This window comes from Styela clava, chromosome 6, assembly GCF_964204865.1.
Source record: "Styela clava chromosome 6, kaStyClav1.hap1.2, whole genome shotgun sequence".
NCBI lineage: Eukaryota > Metazoa > Chordata > Ascidiacea > Stolidobranchia > Styelidae > Styela > Styela clava.
In genome coordinates this window covers 7,990,004-8,008,787 of record NC_135255.1, presented here as the reverse complement: position 1 = coordinate 8,008,787, position 18,784 = coordinate 7,990,004, and the positions used below count along the sequence as shown (strand labels likewise).

General features: G+C 31.1%; 1 protein-coding gene across 1 annotated transcript in view; it reads left to right on the top strand.

The window, feature by feature from the left end:
- LOC120331580 (vitamin D3 receptor B-like) overlaps positions 1-18,784 on the top strand; it is a 29,480-nt gene continuing 10,696 nt past the window's right edge. Inside the window, exons 1-9 of the mRNA XM_039398675.2 lie at positions 1-251; positions 1,156-1,334; positions 1,645-1,803; positions 2,629-2,770; positions 3,605-3,771; positions 4,548-4,665; positions 7,578-7,757; positions 9,744-9,874; positions 15,121-15,290. Of these exons, the coding sequence (XP_039254609.2) occupies positions 205-251; positions 1,156-1,334; positions 1,645-1,803; positions 2,629-2,770; positions 3,605-3,771; positions 4,548-4,665; positions 7,578-7,757; positions 9,744-9,874; positions 15,121-15,290 (1,293 nt within the window). The 5' untranslated portion in view covers positions 1-204. The remainder of the gene's footprint in view (positions 252-1,155; positions 1,335-1,644; positions 1,804-2,628; positions 2,771-3,604; positions 3,772-4,547; positions 4,666-7,577; positions 7,758-9,743; positions 9,875-15,120; positions 15,291-18,784) is intronic.

Below are 18,784 nucleotides of genomic sequence, written 5' to 3'. Positions count from 1 at the left end.
TACTTTGACACAATGTAAAATAAGTTTACTTACATGTAACAGCAGTTAATACAGTAATCAATACTGGATTATATTACATCATATTCTGTGCTTATTAAATGTAATGCTTGTCATTAAAACCTGCATTGAGCAAAGAGTCTCAAAATTACGGAATATAAAGAAACTACAAACTCTGCACTGGAACTGCCTAATTGTGCTGGCAGGATGATGGTCGCATCCACATCAATGATAAAGTTGGATCCAACTCACAGGTATAGAATTTTGGATAATATCAAATTCATGGTTTTGCCCACCACTGATTTTCCTATTTGTTTTTATTTATCTTAGGTTAGTGTATGGTAATTTAGGTTAGTGTTAAGATAAACAAACTCAAAGAAAGTTAGTAGAGGGGAGTAATGCTTACTATATTATTATGTATGGTATTATCAAATACTGCATTTTGCCTGGTTTGTTAAATAAATTTGGTGCATTTATTGGCTCAAAATTGTGGGAGACAATGTTATTTGTGTTCTATCTACTTTAGCTGTGATAAGTTTGAAAACATTGATTTTCTACATGTAATATAGAATAACATGCACAGTTTTATAGAAGTGTAGAAAACCCTCTACAGTGGAGCCCACTCAAAAGACGATTAACACCATATAATCATCCATATTCTGAACTGTTGTGAATGTCATGGATGTGTCTATAAATCAAATGATTTGAAACATCAAACTATCAACATAAAAGTAACTTGGGCAAACTTACTGCCTACTTCTTTTTATTTGACCTTATTTTGTGATAAGATACAATTCCTTTTATAAGGCTACTGTGTGTGTATGTGTCTGGCTTATTTGTTTGATTTGAATTTGGAATAATTCTTGGAAATTTTTCCAAACAAGAACGCAAATGCGTTTCAAATGCATAATTTGAGCTATTGAAAAGAGATGTCATGTGGAAACTGGAAATTTCAATAAACTGATGCCGAAAGAATTATGAGGTCCTGGCAGTTTTTGTAGATATCCAGATGCAACATAGTTCTGCTGTGATATTGAGTTAATTTTAACATTTGGAAATTGAATATGGTTCTGCCACTGTAGATATTCTCCACCAGACTCACACTGCAGTTCCAAAAGTATTATAGAAGCACTTTCAAAGTTACAAATGATTTTTCAGATACAATCCATCTCTTCCTGAAATGGAGTATCATCATATTCGTCCACTCAACAATGACCAGAATTCAGTTTTTACTTCCCAAAGTTCTTACGATCCAGTAAACGACACAAGATTTGTACCTGTATCAGTTACTGAAACTTACAAGGAATATTACAGTTCACCAGCTAATGGTAGCGAAGGTGGGACAGTATAATATAATAAATAACTTCATAATATTTTAACAGACTCAAGTCCGTTTTACATTCAATTTCTCACATTCTCAAACCTTTTTAAATGTTTATTGTTTTAATATTGAATTATAAATCCATTTATTCATAGGCTGATCTAATTCTCGTAACCAGTTTCTGAGGCATTTTGGTATATAACCAAACCAAGGTTATATATTTATTAAATCTTATTTTTCTCACAGGATCATTCATGGCAAGTATACCCTAAGTATCATAATAATATTTTGAAGCACTAACTAATCTTGTTAAAATTTTTTCACAGATAACAATAGACCTTACAGCATGTCAACTGGAACGGAGACTTTCTATTCAGACTCGAGAAACAGCGATTCAAATTCACCTCCTGAAAGAAAATTGATTATGCAAGATGAAGGTCAACATACACAAATGACCAACAGTCAACTTTCTAACAAAACTTATGGTAAGATATAGCATATGGTGTTACTGGATACATAACAGCTACAAATTTTATAACCTAATTGTATTTTATAGAACTCATACACATAATATGTACATAATATACGCATATTATGCTGTAATTGAAGTATGGAATAATTACTATGAAAAAAACTATGATTTTAAGCCACCCAAGAAAATGCTTGTTGTGTCAATACAATACTCAGGCTTTCCAATTTTGAAAAAGTGATGTTATATGTTTTCCCATCAACTTAGCTACTTTCCTGACAATATTGACTTGAATTGTTTGTAATCATGTCGACTTGTATCCACTGATATATCTGTTGTGAGGATAAATTTATAGTTCTCAGTGAGTGCATCAGTGATCAGTTCCAACTCTTCTATCACTACGTGACTACACTTTTCATTGTGGGATTTGAACCTTGATTTGAGAATAGCTTACTTACATAAAAATATTTAATCTGTACAAATAGTTCCTTTATATACTCAAGTGTCTATTTCACATCATAAATGTCATTTTCAAGTTGAAATTTACCATATAATTATGGTACCTAACAGTCTCAACTTCTTAACCTTTTAAAAAACTGTTGTTTCTTCACCTTACACATGTGATGCAGTGCTCATAAATAGCAATTTAAAACTTTTATTGGACCAGGTAAATGTGTTATAGGAACTGGTAGTTTCTCTGTGTAGGAACCCAATAGGGCCTTCTTTATTTGTAACATCGGTCTACAAATGTAGAACAGCATTTGGTATGGAGTACAAGTTATCCTTCTGGATTTTTCAATAATTTTAGTCTAATCTGAATGATAATGATTTATTTTTTCAGGTTGCACTCGGTCACCCACTCAACTCTCACCTCCCCCCAAACGTTTCATTGAGAGATCATCACCAGCAAAAATGCAATGTGATATGCCGATGCAAAATGCTTCTATCTCCAAAACAGATCTACAAACATACAATGATCCGAGGTTAGTAGTTCACTCGCATATTTGATTATCTTATTAACAGTTAATCTAAACTTTCTATGTTTATAATGTAAAGTCATAATATGCCTTGTTTCTTTTTTAAACATGGATCTTCGGAGTATTGAATTTAAATGAACTGGTAACATTATTGATTTCTTAAAAAAATATCTATTTAAAACTTCATTTTTTCTGTGAAAAAATTCTGTGAAATATGATTTTTATGAGTGGTAAATTGAAAAGCCCAAAATTTGTTATCATGGTTGTGGGACTAAAAATTTATGATACCTGACGATAACAAAGGATTTCGAAACAAAAAGGAGAATGTTGAAATTTTGAGAAATTTTTTCAAAAATATTACAAAGGCATTGGTATTTTTTACGCTTGTATTTCATCATAGTGCGAAGCAATATTCACCAAAAGTCATTCAATGAAAAGCTACAGAAATTTTCAAGTTTGGTCTTTTTAGGTTATTGAAGCCCCAGAGTCAACCAAATAAATACTATACATTTTATACTATATTATTATATACATAGTTACTGAACGTACTATTGATCTTCTTCTGAATTTTATTGAAAATAAATACCTTGCAATTTAATATTCGAATGAGATTCTGTTTTATATCCAATTTCCTGAATATAATAATATTTTTATGAATTTGTTACATAGCCTTCATGGATATAAACTCGGCACTAATCTCAAAAAGTTATCAATTCCTACTTTCCACGTAAAATTGAGTCTCATTGAAGAAGGGAACTCAGACTGTAATGAATCTTCTCTATTCCATTTAATTATTTCATTCTCGTACAATATTTTTGTAAACATAACTTATAATTTCAGGTATGCAAGTCCGTTTGTCAATCCTCCAAATCACTGTTTTGAAACCAAACCTATTATTAATCCTTCGGATACATCGGGAATTGTTGGATATACAAGTACGATATCTGCTAATCCTGATTTTTACAAATCCTCTTATATGGTTTCGAAGGAGAGTGATGTGAACGAAAGTGAGTAATCATTAATAATGTCTTTTTGTGTGTTTTGGGAAAAACTTAATGATATTACTGCCCTTTCGATAAAATTTTTCTTTGTGTGAACGAAGTCAGATCTCCCGATAGATAACTGTGTTCACTTTTTTTAATTGTCAAAATGGGAACTAATATTCATCTTTGCTTGTAGCAACAATTATTGAGTGGTATTATATGCACCAGTACATAAGAAGAATGAAAGACTTCAGATCAGTTCTGTAATTAGCAAATAGTTATGGCATGGTCTGCAACTAAATATTTCAACTCGTATAATCTTAAGTGATTAAAGAGTCTTGCTGCACACTAACACAAATATATTTCTGTAACCTTTGGTCAGACGAAACGTTACTGAAATATATTTGTGTTAGTGTGCATCAAGTCTCTTGAATCACTTGGGATAGTTATCTTCACCCTTGCTACAGCATCCTCGCATTATATGCATACGGATCCACCGACGCGAAAGCATAGAAGACGAAGAAGTAGTTAGTCTCATAGGGACCTAATCGATATCATATAATCTTATCATACATTCTTACTTGATACTCGATAGCTTCCGTGTTCATACAGAACCGCAAACACAGAAACTAAGGAAATAGAATTAATTAGCTACGCTTTACAGCAATATACCAAACTGTTTGAATCATTTTAACTTTTAAGTGAATGTTCTGATCATAGACTTCTAGATTTTAGGTATCGGGATCATATATGATCCACAAATATTGTAATGTACCTAATATTTTATGTTTTTTATCCAGATGAAGTTATCACCTATACATCTCTCTCATCTACTAATGATGAAAGACATTTTTCTCATTCTTCCACAAATAGTTCCACTAGTAGTTCTTATACACCTAAGCCAACAACACCAAGCAGGTAACTATGTTTAATTGACATTTCCTAACTCATTTGAAAAAATTTTCCTCGGTTATATGGCATCTTATGTAATGAATTATAAGTTCTTTCATAGTTTCAATAACTTATTTTTTTACCTAATGTTATTCACGCCTTTCACTACTGATAAGGCTTTATTATATCATTGACCAGTATGATGATGTAAAGTAAATCGTGACAAAGATATTATAAATACTATCATGATGAAATTAATTTTTGGAGGCCTATTTATTTGTTGCAAACTAATTTTTTTGATTTTTAATCTGTTGCGATAGGCTATAAGTATTTTTCATATTCTAATAAATATTGTTATATCAATCAGATTATAAGAAGCTTCAATTTTAAGATTAATATTTTTAAATAATCTAGTGATTATAATACTGAATTGGAATTTTTAATGATGCCTTTTTCTTTAACGACGACCATATTTTTTTTAAAGATATATTTCTGTTATTTGTTTGATATTTTTAACCTGATTGACTTCATTCTGCATTATGTATTTGAATTAGAACAAATATTAATATTGAAAATATTTCGGAATTCTGAAAGACCAAATTATTTGGATATGGAATATCCATACTGTCCTACCTATTATCAAAAGGAAAATTTCTACTTCCAGAAGAAGGGGAATTTCGAAATGACATCCCTTATATTGTTTATCATGTTTGTATGCTTTTCTTAAGACAATATGCCTAATTTTAATAAAAATTATTCAACAAAAACATTTGCATATCAAATTCATTTCTATGGCTTAAATTTTGAAAATATAACTATAGCCACAGCCAAAGTAAAATTGAATTTTAAATATGGATACTCTTAACCTTTTGTCAATATGGATCATTTGAGTCACGATTCTGCTTCAAGGTATAAATTTGTCCTTAAACTCTATATGACCCATTGACTTTGCATACAATACTAGAATTATCCATGAAACAATTAATTATATAATAACACATGCTAGGTATTCTTCAGGCTATCGCGATCTATTTGAATAATAACTTTCCTATCGCTGAAGTAAACTACAATGATTTCACTATCGGTAAAGTGAACGCACTTGTCTGTGTGATATATTGAAATAATGCGGAAATCCTATGTTGTTTAGTATAATCATCCCTTTGTGAGTTACCAATTTCCCCTCATTTAACTGACGGTTTGAAATGATTCATTTAAACATTTTAGATTTTTAAATTTTTTGTGATTGAAATTTATATACAGTATCAAGATAATTCTTATTTTAAATGAGATATTTGAATACCATTCAGATTTCAGATTTTATTATTAGTATTTAGTAATATGTACTTAACAATTGCATTGTTCGGCCTTGGGTGGCTAAAATTGAGTAATTTACAATTCTAAATATATTCTAGAGCAGGGGTTCTCAACCTTTTTTTTGTCAAGTACCCCCCGAGTCGCGAAACAATCAACGCGAACCCCCAGTAATCAGACACCGAACAAAGTTGTGATATATTGACTAACGATTTATAGAAACAACAATTTATTGACCAGATGTAACTAAATTAAATCTTCGTGTTGATATTATTGCCCTTGTCCTCCGCCTAACTATTGAATTTCCATTTAAAATCTCTCTTAAGTTTTAATAAGCATAATCACTTTCTCCAATGCTCGCAGCACGCCGTCTTTCGAGATTTTACAGTTTGCCTGCAAAGCCATGATTTTCACATTGTTGCGTCACAATCACAACAACGCAACATCAGAGAAAATCTCTGTTTCAATTGACACGCATTTTCCTCTGGTAGTAATAAAGGATATTAAAAAACACACAAACACTCGACTGCCGTCCAAGTACCCCTGGAAATTTTCTCGTGAACCCCTGGGGGTTCGCTAACCCCAGGTTGAGAACCCCCGTTCTAGAGCAATATTTTTATGTTCATGTTTCACATATCATGTTTAATAAGACTATTTGCATAAATATTCCTATATACATTGCCAACATTGGGATTAATTACCTATATGATAAGGTGGTCATAAAAGTTGCTTTGATAGGTTCCTACTGTTTTCAGAAGTTAAATATACCTGTTCTTTGTGTGATTATAGAATTTCAAATGCATGAAATGAAATTTGAAAAAACTGAATATATTTTAAATTATTCTTAAATCAAGAATTTCAAAGTTATTCAATGGGAAAATTATAATTATAGATACAGTACGGTATTAAAACAAACATCAATTACTACAGCAGATTTATTTTAATACAACAAAATACCTCAGTGTAGTCTTTTATGTTTGACTTTAGATAAAATGTTGACCTTTGTTAGTGTAACTGTTATTGTATTAATTATTCATAGCAAACAAACTGTCCTTATATATGAACTTTCTTAAGGTCGTTTTCATGTCGCATGCATGCACTAAAATTATTGATCAGCGGGTGTCTTGTACTGACTCCTAAAATTACATGTACATTACGTGGAGGTTGATGTCTAATCTAAAGTGATTTATCATACAACATGTGCCCATATGTAGTTAACAAAAAATTATAAATATGCACAGTTTATGTCTTTGCTTTGATGAAAATTTTGATAATATCTCCAAATAGTTTTTTTTATTCTAAAATATTGAGTTACAGTCCATATTTGCGTTATTATTTCTAATACACTTATTCAAAGAGTTCTTCATCTTTTAAAAAATGAGATTATAATATATTTTTAACATCTTAGAATTTGTAAATTTTTGGACAAATTTTTGGATCAAATTATGTCTCCAAGATCATACATTAAATACATAAAAATGGATCCAAACATACTTCATTTCCTTCAATTCAGCGCCAATTGTATTGTTAAAATTATTTGTATCAAATCAAAATGTTATTTAAATTTCTTAAAATTACGAATTTTAAATATTTTTTTGGATTTCAAACATGGTTTATAAAATCTTCAGGCCATCTTCTCAAAAACCAATGAAAACGCCAACGAAATTGCAACAACAACATCAAGTACCAAATTTTTTCTTTGATGATGACGATGATGATTCGTGGAAGATTTGTCAAGTTTGTGCAGATAAAGCTACAGGCTATCATTTCAATGCTTTGACTTGTGAAGGATGTAAAGGGTTCTTCAGGTTTGTAATCCATTGCTTCTTTATAAAAACTTTTAAGGAGCTCGGAGACAAATGATAGTTTAAGGTATAACAAAACAGCATGCTATTATTGGCAGAAAATTGGGGACAATATATAAGACAACATATTTAATCAGAGATATAATTTAAAAAAAAGCAGACAAAATGTCTGAGAAACCTTGGCACCTAAAACATAATAGAGGAACTAAAATACGCTATGCATATTATGCATGAAGGCTAAAAATTTCTTGCGATCTGCATGCAAAATCATACATGCGTATTATCTATTGCGTGTTGTGTGAGGAGAAATATGATATTATTTTTAATGACCTCGTATGGTGCTTCATTCACAACCAGAGTTTTTAAACTTTTGGCTGAGGTACTTTTTTCAATAATAAGCCCAAAGTTGGGGAGAATATATCACTTGTCCAAACAATCTGGCCTCGCCATGACCGAATAACTAGTACTACCACAGATAATGCATTAGTGCCCCGCCACTGATTTTTCGATTTATGTTCTTTTATTCTTTTTTCATCTTAGGTAGATTATAATAATTTAAAACCTAATTAAACAGAAAATAGATCAGAAAACTAATGATAGCGCTGTCACACGATAAAACTGAATCAATTCCAGGCCAAGGAAAAGCTTTTTCAACCCCTTTCAAAAAAATTTTGATATTTTTCACTCAAGGGCAATACTGTTTTTCAAAAAGTAACTTTTCATTTCTTGAATTAACTACGGCTCTCTTTCTACTTCTGAGAAGAAAAAAAAGAAATTTAAATATATCTGAAATTTCAATTTGTTTACCCATCTCTGATTGAAACCACGGTTCTATACATATATGTATAGTAATGTTATTCCATCGTATGGGTTTGTTATTGACATTATTCATATATCCATACTATGAATTGCTTTGGTAAAATAGCTACGTTGACACAGCATATCCACTAGACTTTAATTCCACATTAAAGGTATCGTGTGGTACTTGTTTACATAGCCGTGTAATGACTCATCCTCACTTAACAATATAGTACTCATTTTTGAGTTATGCTGTTTTTTACCAAATTATTTTCAAATTTTAGGCTGTTCTAGTAGGCCTAAAAATTGTGATCTCTAAAATCCAAATATTCACATAAATTGAATTAATTTCACGATTATTTATTAGTGCTGTACCAGCATATTTAATGTTGTTTTGAAAAGTGGCATAATAGAGTTCCATTTTGTGATATAAATTTGCGACTGAACTAAAACAATACAATATTTAGTCTCTTTGAACGAACGTAGGCAAAGCTAGAACATGAGGCCTTGAGAATTAGCTCAACGCTGCTAAAAATGCACCGGGAAAAGGGATATCAATACAGCATCATATTACTGAACTACTTCCTGAATACTGAGTTAGAACAAAACTATTCTGTATACATGGTTTGTGCTCTTTGCCTAAACCAAGCTTCATTTGCTTTGGTAATTGTAATTAGCTGGAATAGTGCTTTATTTGCTATTTAACTTTTGTACTTAAACCAATTGTTTCACATTTCTCATGCTCCATTCAGGGGGTTTCAGTTTTAGATGTTGAAAATTTTTGTTAACGTAACATTATTATCTCATTGTAATTGATTATGAATTGAAGTTTATTTATAATCTTTTGTCTCTATGCTCCTGATAAATATATAAATCAATAGTTGGCTGGGATGCATCCTACCTATCATTGAATATCTTTAATTTATAACATTATTTGGTATTAATATAGTGCACTTGGATGGTCAAATCAATTTGCAGTGGCAAACTAAATTATCTTTGACATTTCTTCAATAATTATACACAATGCCCCCTGCAACCCAAATCTCACGATCATGAAGAATGACATTTTAGCGTTATCACTTAGACATACTAACACTAAAAATCATCATATGAACATGATAGAATGTTTTTGGGATGCTTACATGATTCAAAATTACTGTATTTACTATATTTTTGATTTCAATAATTCAGACGAAGTATGAAGAATTCAAAGAACTTTACCTGTCCATATACTGGGAATTGTACGATAACAAAAAGTAATCGCCGACAGTGCCAAGCTTGCCGTCTTGATAAGTGCCTTCGTATTGGCATGAAAAAAGAATGTAAGATAATTTCTTATATTATGGATTTTTAACTGAAAAGTCTGAAATATTGAACTATTTGGTATTACCGTTGTTCAGTGATTAACTCTTATAACATATTTCATGTATAAGACTCAAAGATTTATACGAAATTAGCTCTAAGTATAATCATCGCGAATGCTACACAGGATTTTATTTGTACCAAAATCCTCAGTTATTCACAATGAGGACACAAGTTTAGTCTTTAGTTTAAGTATTAATGTACAGGTTTGGCCAGAAAAATGGTAACATTTTTGGCACAATCTACATTCACTTTAATATCTATTTTCATTTACTGGTAAGTGTAGGACATGGATGGAGGTCCATGACTATTAAAAAGAGCAATTTAATTATAAACAATAATATCTTTAGTCTTTAGTTTAAGTATTAATGTACAGGTTTGGCCAGAAAAATGGTAACATTTTTGGCACAATCTACATTCACTTTAATATCTATTTTCATTCACTGGTAAGTGTAGGACATGGATGGAGGTCCATGACTATTAAAAAGAGCAATTTAATTATAAACAATAATATCAGTATCAACTGGTTGAAAAGCATACCCAAATAAGTAAATTATTGAAAATAATTACACAATGAGTATTTTTGATTTATTATTTTTAAAATAATTTATTTATGCATTCATGCCTTCGAAACACCCAAATATTATTTAATATTTATATATGTTGAATATATTCCAGAAATAGTAAATACTGATAGTTTGGTTTTAAAGGTCTATATCCGCCACTGTATGTAAATATTATTCTTACGTCAAGTTAAAAATCTTGTGAGACTGTACTATTGATTAAACCTGGACAAAAAGCTTAATTACTTGTCAAAATTTATTACTAGAAACTTAGATAAAGGAGATTGATGCATTGACGTATTATTCGTAATGGTGCGTCAGTAATGACCGGATTTACTCATCATCTTGATAAATTTTCGCAACAAAGTACTACTACCGCTACTGATTTGTGTATGCTAAACAGTCTAAATGATATTGATTTAGTCATACATTGTCCGGAATTGTAGTTTTCCATCCATGATTTTTGTAAAGTAGTGAATAAACATGTAACAAAAGTTATCCTATATTAGAAATTTGTCTGATTTTTTATCTCTAAAAAATATTGTTTTTAAAATTTGGCTTGAACCATTTGTGAGTTGTGGGATTTACCAGTATCCCATTCTTAACAGAATAATTCCACATTTGAATCACAATTGAGCAATTTAATTCTTGCGTCTTACACAGTCATTCCTTGCTGGGCAAATTTTATCAACAAACCATGTTTGGCAAAGCCTAATTTAGTTAACATGATGTCTCTGATGAAGGTAGAATGGTGATTTATCCTCAAATATATAATATAATGATTTGAATTAGGTCTTTTCTCAATACTCTTTAAATGACGATTTCTAGGTTTTAAAATTGAATATAATTTCCGTTTTCACGTTTCTTATCGTACTGCGGTAGACATTAAAGACCCTTTAATTCATGTTTTTTTGTTTGCTTTATGCTTCACTAATCGAAAACCACTTATTACTCAGCAGCGCTTATTCCTATTTCAAAAAATGTTATCAGGAGCAGGGAAAACATAGGTTGATTCAAAACACATTTGAATGACTAATTTTTCTAGTTTTTAATACATTAGTGAGGATATGACACATCTTAATTCTAACACGGATGTTGAATATTCACTGATAAAAATGATTTTTCCAAAATTCAATTTTTTTTTCGCTAATTGCATTCCTCTTTTAAAATGAATCTTTCATCCAAAAAAATGCTCAACTTCCTAACTATACTGTACTAATATTGTATAATAATGAAACATATAAAAAGTATGTCCATGCGTCTGGAGCTTCAAACTAGTTAGCTGTTACTATACCTAACTAGACTATAAACTGCCATCTTGATGGTATAAAAAATCTCAAATTATTTAATTCATAGAAGATATGTTTGAAACTTTGAATATCCATATTACCTGCTAATCTCATTAGAAAATTTGAAGGTGACATGAGAGAGGGTAATACTAATATCTATTTGATCTGATAAAACAAAATAAGAATTAAATATAAAGTGTACGTATGAATCTTTTGCTAAATTGTCGTTGTCACTGTTAAAAATACTTTCCACAAATAATCACCCAGTAGATTTCAAACTCTAGTTCCGGTTTTACTTTTCCATTTATTTTTCAAATTCCTTCCCTAATTATTTGTCTGATGAGTGATGAGTATTTATTGAGTAATGGGCCACACATGTCACCTAAAATTTTAGAGGTTTATAAACTTCCCGTCACCGACATATGCTATTTTGTACAACAATTTTAACATTCAAATGATATTCGGTACAATTTTGAACATTTTACTGACATTGCTGTGACCATATTACATATTAGTCATTTGGCATTTGTGTCATTATATTTGAGGATTGTTATTTTATTTCACTTTGATGTTTTTTGTTGAATAACATTTATATTCTTTCAGGTTAAGTTACCCAAATCTTCATGGTATAAAATTATTTAATATTCATGTTGTTATAGTATAAATTGATTCAATCTATCAACTCTCCACCCAATCTTGAAATAGAACTGTAGTATACTTGTCAAGCAAACCCTTTGGGACAAAAGCATCGGCAATCGTGTGAGTGCTGCTACGACGTTCATAGAGAACCCTTGTCTCTCACGTAACTTGAAACCATAGCCTAATAAAAGTAGGACGAGCATTGAGAGAATGTATTTGTCCACCGTGAATAGCTCGTTGTTTAAATAAAGTATCATATTTCAAAACATGCTGGACAGCTTCATTATAATTTCCCTTCACTAGAATTTGGATGTCTTTATTCAAGTGCTTTGATATATATTTTTTCAAAAAAACTTTGATCAGAATTGTTCAGAATAACAATTGTATAATCGAATCAATTTCTAATTGGTTTCATTTCATATGGTATGGATTTTTGAGTTTGGAAATCATTCGGAATATTTTGAACACTTAAAATTAAATGATTAGTTATGTCAACTTTATTACAAAATTTAAACTTGTTGGATATATAATGGCTTCTACTTGTTCAATGCTGAATATGATCATTTCTAATTTATTCCATATTTCATATTCTTAATTAAATATAAATACTCTTTCATAATTTATTCAAAATGGCAGATTTGACATTATTACATCCTTAATTTTCAAAAGCCTACAGTTTCGAGGAAAAAGATATGATTTATTGATACGTATATTATAACAGTTTTCTTTCATTGAGTTCTTCGCAATTTGCATCTGAATTCCTTGAATTTTGAAACGTGATTTAAATGATGGTACCAAAATCACATTCAAAAGAAAAAATGTTCATATCGTGCCTTTCAAAATATGTTGATAGATCCAGTTCATTTCACACCTCGTTCACAGTGTGCAATACCAATCTATACAATAGCGGCCACTTGATATTGTTTCGTCATGGTATGGTGGTTTTGTAGTACTTTTGTTATTGAGAACATGGGGACAAAAAATAGGAAATAACCATATGTAGTTGGTGCGCTCTGGACATGTTTGGCCAAATATATTTAATAATTTAAAGACCAGATCACATTTTAGCACTCATTCATTAATATATCTTATATTGGTTGCAGGTCAACATCAATGATTTTTTCTTCCACATTTAAATTATTCTCTCCATATTTGGGCCATTCCAAGCAAAAGTTGAATTCCATCAATTTTTTAAAAAGTGTAGTGAAAGTAATTTTTTTTATTTTTGATATCAAAAGACATTGGAATTTTATTAGACTGCATTCATTTCATCGAACAATATAAAATTTCACCCATTTAACGATTTATTACCAGAATTTTAAGAGATGATAGAGGCCGCTATTCCGAAATGGAAAAATGTTCTGGGGTGTCACGTCCTGTAGTGTCAGATACAATATGCACATTATTGGCATGGATTTACAGTGTTACATTAAGTAACTTGAGCAACACATAGAGGGGTAGTTCAGCTACTGCACCAGAAAATATTATGGGCTCCCACTGTACCATCGCAAAAATTTACAGCATAACACAACGTACTGTTAGTGCATGGTGGATTTGCCGTCCTGTAGTGTCACGCTATATTTTACTATATTTTTTTTATATATCAAGTAAGTCTTGGGTGTAACTTTTGTGCAATTTTTTACATATTCAATAAAGCAACTGATTGGACAATGAAACAAAACATGTAGCTGAAAATGTGAAAATATATTGCATCCAACAACATGCAAAATTTCTGGAATTGTCCTGTAGTGTCACTTGGAATAGCCCATTTAGATAATCAATTATAAGAAGGAAACTTTTCACATCGAGAATCATTTTCCATTTGGTCAATATTTATTTTAATCTCATTTCTGAATCCAAATCCTATTTTTAACTTTATGATAGACTTGCTGTTGGCACATTGACGCAACTAATCTGGCATCTAGTTTCAGTTTTAGGTGTGCTCTGGTCAGTTCAACCATTGACCTATTGGCCTAATTTGGATATGCTATTTTAAACTTGAGATATACCGTAATGATTTTTTTAAACACAGTAACTAAGGGTAACTGTTTAAATTTAGCCACATTTGAATCCCATATACGAGGCTTTCAATATAAGAGAAGATGGTCGATAATTCTTCTGCAACAAAAACTACTCTTGATGAGTAGGGTCTAATTGACACTCACTCAGATATGTACAAATGTCATTTTAGAGGACAGTGACAAGAGCCCACTCAACTGTTTATATATTCATTTCCATCACCTATATAAACACTGTCGTAGATAATTCTTCTGTAACAAAAACTACTCTCGATGAGTAAGGTCTAATTGACACTCACCCAGATACGCACAAATTTCATTTTAGAGGACAGTAACGAGAGTCCACTCAACTGTCAATATATTCATTTCTAACACCTATAACACTGTCGTAGATTAATCTCCTGTAATAAGAACTACTCTTGTTGAGTAAGGTCTAATTGACACTCACTCAGATATGCACCAATGTCACCAGTCACAGGAAAAATGTTCCCCACCAGTGACGGGAGTTTACTCAACTGTTCATATATTCATTTCCAATACCTATAACACTGTCAAGGATATTTCTTCTGTAGCAAAACCTACTCAGAGTGAGTAAGGTCTAGTTGACACTCACTCAGATAGGCACAAATAGCAACGAGAGTCCACTCAACGGTTTAATATTTTCATTTCCAACACCTAACACTGTTATATTTTTCAGGTATAATGTCTCATTCTGAAATTCAAATGAAGAAAAATTTAATGTTGAATAATCGGATAAAGAAAAATATTATCTTATGGAAACCTTCTGACTATACACCTGAAAAAAGAAGCCTCGTTGAGTTGATTACTACATCACATTGCCAGACAAATAATCCTCCGAATATATCGGTAATATTTTCATCCTTGACGTAAAGTTTTTTCTAATTTGATTTAGAGACATGTTGCCAATAAAAGCTGTTCCAACTTTCCCATGTTCTTGGTATTTTTGTAGAATGCCCTATATTGATAATAGGAAATTGATTATAGTCATAGTTCGATGATCTAGTGTAGGACAAGGGCTGGGTTGGTTGATCTTTTATGAGAGGTATTTCTGAACCTCAACTAAATATATGGTTCTGTGCAAGCTGTCAATGATGTAACGACCCACTACTTCATAAAGGGTCGATATCTTTCAATTTTTTTAATGGCCTACCTAATCTATTACACCCTGGTCAAAAATGCTCTATCTAATAGAAACTGACCCTTTTGCTGTCCAGTCGTGGCCAGTGTAGTAGACCATCCGCTTTGCATTAGGAGTATGTTCCATTTTCAATTCAATGCATTCGTGTATTTAACAATTTAGGAAAAATTTTTGTGAAAATATCAAGCTTGCATCACCATTAAGTTCAGTCACAAATCATACTTTGTAGTTTGTCCGACTGACCTCTACACCGTCCATCCATTAGTGCTGTGGACACTCCATCTATTTGTTATAAATTTTGTTAAATTCACATTGCAATGCAATGCTTTTATTAGTACAATATAGGTAAAATTTGGGGGAATAACAAAACAATTAAACGTTTCTGAAGCTTAATATATATAAAGCCATTACGTTCACCAGTATTTTTCACATTTTCATGAGGATTATGTACTTACTGTAACTATTTATGGCATTGGTTATATCTATTTGTCAGCCTTGCATAATTTAATCTGATGGTTGTTAGATTTTATACATGAAACCACAGTCTACTGAAATAACACCATAACATGTACAGAAACTCGTAATGTATTAGTTAAACGACTGTTTTCAGGAGAATTAAAATAAGCTTGTTTTTTGTTGTCAGTATAATTTACTGAAACAGTATGACCTAAAACATGAAAAGATTGTCTTTTAACATAACCGGAGATTTTGAAACCATTTAGTGCTGATGTTTTTCATTTTCTTGTACTAACACTCTTTATCTCTATTCACTCTTTATTGCATAACTCGTTTTTGTATGTTGTACACTTTCAAATATTACGTAACCACGATTGAGTAAACAAAACCCTTGTTCAAGGGGCAATTGTACAGTAAAATATTAGGAAATACATTCAGTGCTTATTGAGGCACCAATTGTCAAATTCAGCATCTATATTTGTTAATATTTATTAACACTTATTAAGAAATAAATAACGAATTTAATTCACATGAAATAATTCAGTTTTTACATAAATTCCGTAAAATTGTCGTTTTAGTAAATAAGACAGTTTAATAAATTGAAATTATGCAAAATCACTTTACCTTTATTCATAAATTTACGATGATCATAGTCAATATTCATGAAGGTGAACCTCATTTGAAACTAATATATTTCCATTGGTCATCAATATAATTCACATTGCCAATTCGCATGTGAATTTCATAATCGATTTAATTTGAAATGTTTTACATCAAAATGAATTGAAGACAAGAAATAGAAACTAACCATACTACTTGATATGCAGATCCTTAACCCAAATCAATCCTCTCCAGTTTCATTGGCAAAAATGCTCTCGTGTTGACTTCTGGCTGAAATTTCAAACTTTGCCATTCACTCATTCATGCATAATTTATATTTTAGAATATTAAGAAGATACTAAATTTAGTAGTATGTAAATTGTCTGAAACTTTAAACCCAGTTGTGATCATTCAATCTGTTTACTAAACTATATTCTTTTCGACTTTTAGGATCCATGTCATTTTGGGAATTACCGTATATCCTCGCATATTAGCTGATCAAATAATCCGACCCCTTAAAAATGGCCCTATAACGGGGAATTAATAAAATGCGTCCATTGCAATTAATATAATATGTCCATTTTATTGTGAATTATCGGTACCACAAGGGGACTAAAATTCTAAAAATTAGATGACTGTTTTACTATTTCATTCTGCTGTAATTAAGCCAGATCTGTTTTAAAAATGACTAAATTTCATTTTGAATTTATGAATTAAAATAAAGGTTTCCATGATTATTTGTATATTCTATTATATCGATAATTGATATCTGAATACTCGATATATTGATTTTTCTCTTTTTATTTTGTTTATGAAGTACATACCAATATAGTCTTAGGTAGACTTGTCACGATTATACAACTAGTACTCTATTAACCAATCCTTTTTTGTTTATGGTTGACATTTAGATATGCCCAGAAGGAATTAAATTTGAATAAATGAAGTAAATATGAAAATACTTTTCTATGTAATCTGATATTTTGTTGTTTTACAAATATATGTGTAAAAATTAATATATACTAGATTTTTTTTATCAATCGTTATTTGTGAAATAATTAAAATGTGATTTTGTGATTTCAAAAACAGACAATTCGTTGACTTTATCTTGGAATATTTCAACATACTTTATCGATATGATAGATTCATGTATTATAGACAAAATTCATTAAAGTATATTACTATATTATTAGTATTACCGACATTTAATATATTTATTCTGTAAGATTCCTTACTTTTTACCAATTTAGTTATCTACATGTATATAATATAGCTTTCTGCTCCTCAGTCAACTCAAGAGTAGGGTTGGGATTTCGGGACCAGTTTTTGAAATCCCGGTATCGGGATATCCCGGGATTGAGCCGTATAATCCCGGGATTTTTCGGGATTAAGTAAAAGATTGAAACAACTTGCATGACAATTAAATCACGTCTCTATTTCATGTAATATCGACGCAGAAATATTAGAGCATCTAGGGCAGTGGTTCCCAACCTTTTTTTATATCGCGGCACACTACTATTTAGCTCTTTAAATATTCACGGCACACCTATCACAAAACATGAACATTTTCTACCCATAAAGAGTGCGATAGCCGAACGCGAAAAAATGGTTAATAGTTACCGATATTAGAACTGTTTTCTTATATTAATGTAAACGAGAGCGTCTTCGGAGCATCTCACATTATTGTAAAAGTTGCGCGACCGCACGGATGGTAGGTGGTCTTCAATCGCACCGCTGATCACACGCTTCGGTTTTGCTCGCCGTTCCACGTTACGCCCTTATTATTATCGCTTGTATTCTCAGTTTTTCACAACTCATTCATTTTTGTTACAATTCAATATGTTTCTCCCCTTGCCAAAATCATTCTATAGTGTTATAGGCGGCAGTTGCGAGAGAAATGAAAGTGGCAAACAAACTGTATTTCATTACAACAATTAATAATTATCGCTAATAGCCTTCACTATGTCGAAAGGCTTATTTGGCAATGAGGCGAATTGTTAAGCGACGGTCACTGCGAACCAACTGCCAAACCTTTTCGATGTTGGTATCAGTAGTGGAAGTGCAAGGCCTCCCTGACCCCGGATCATCCTCCCTACAAATCGCTTGTGTCATTCAAAAACTCTTGTTCTGGATATGGAAGAATCTCCAT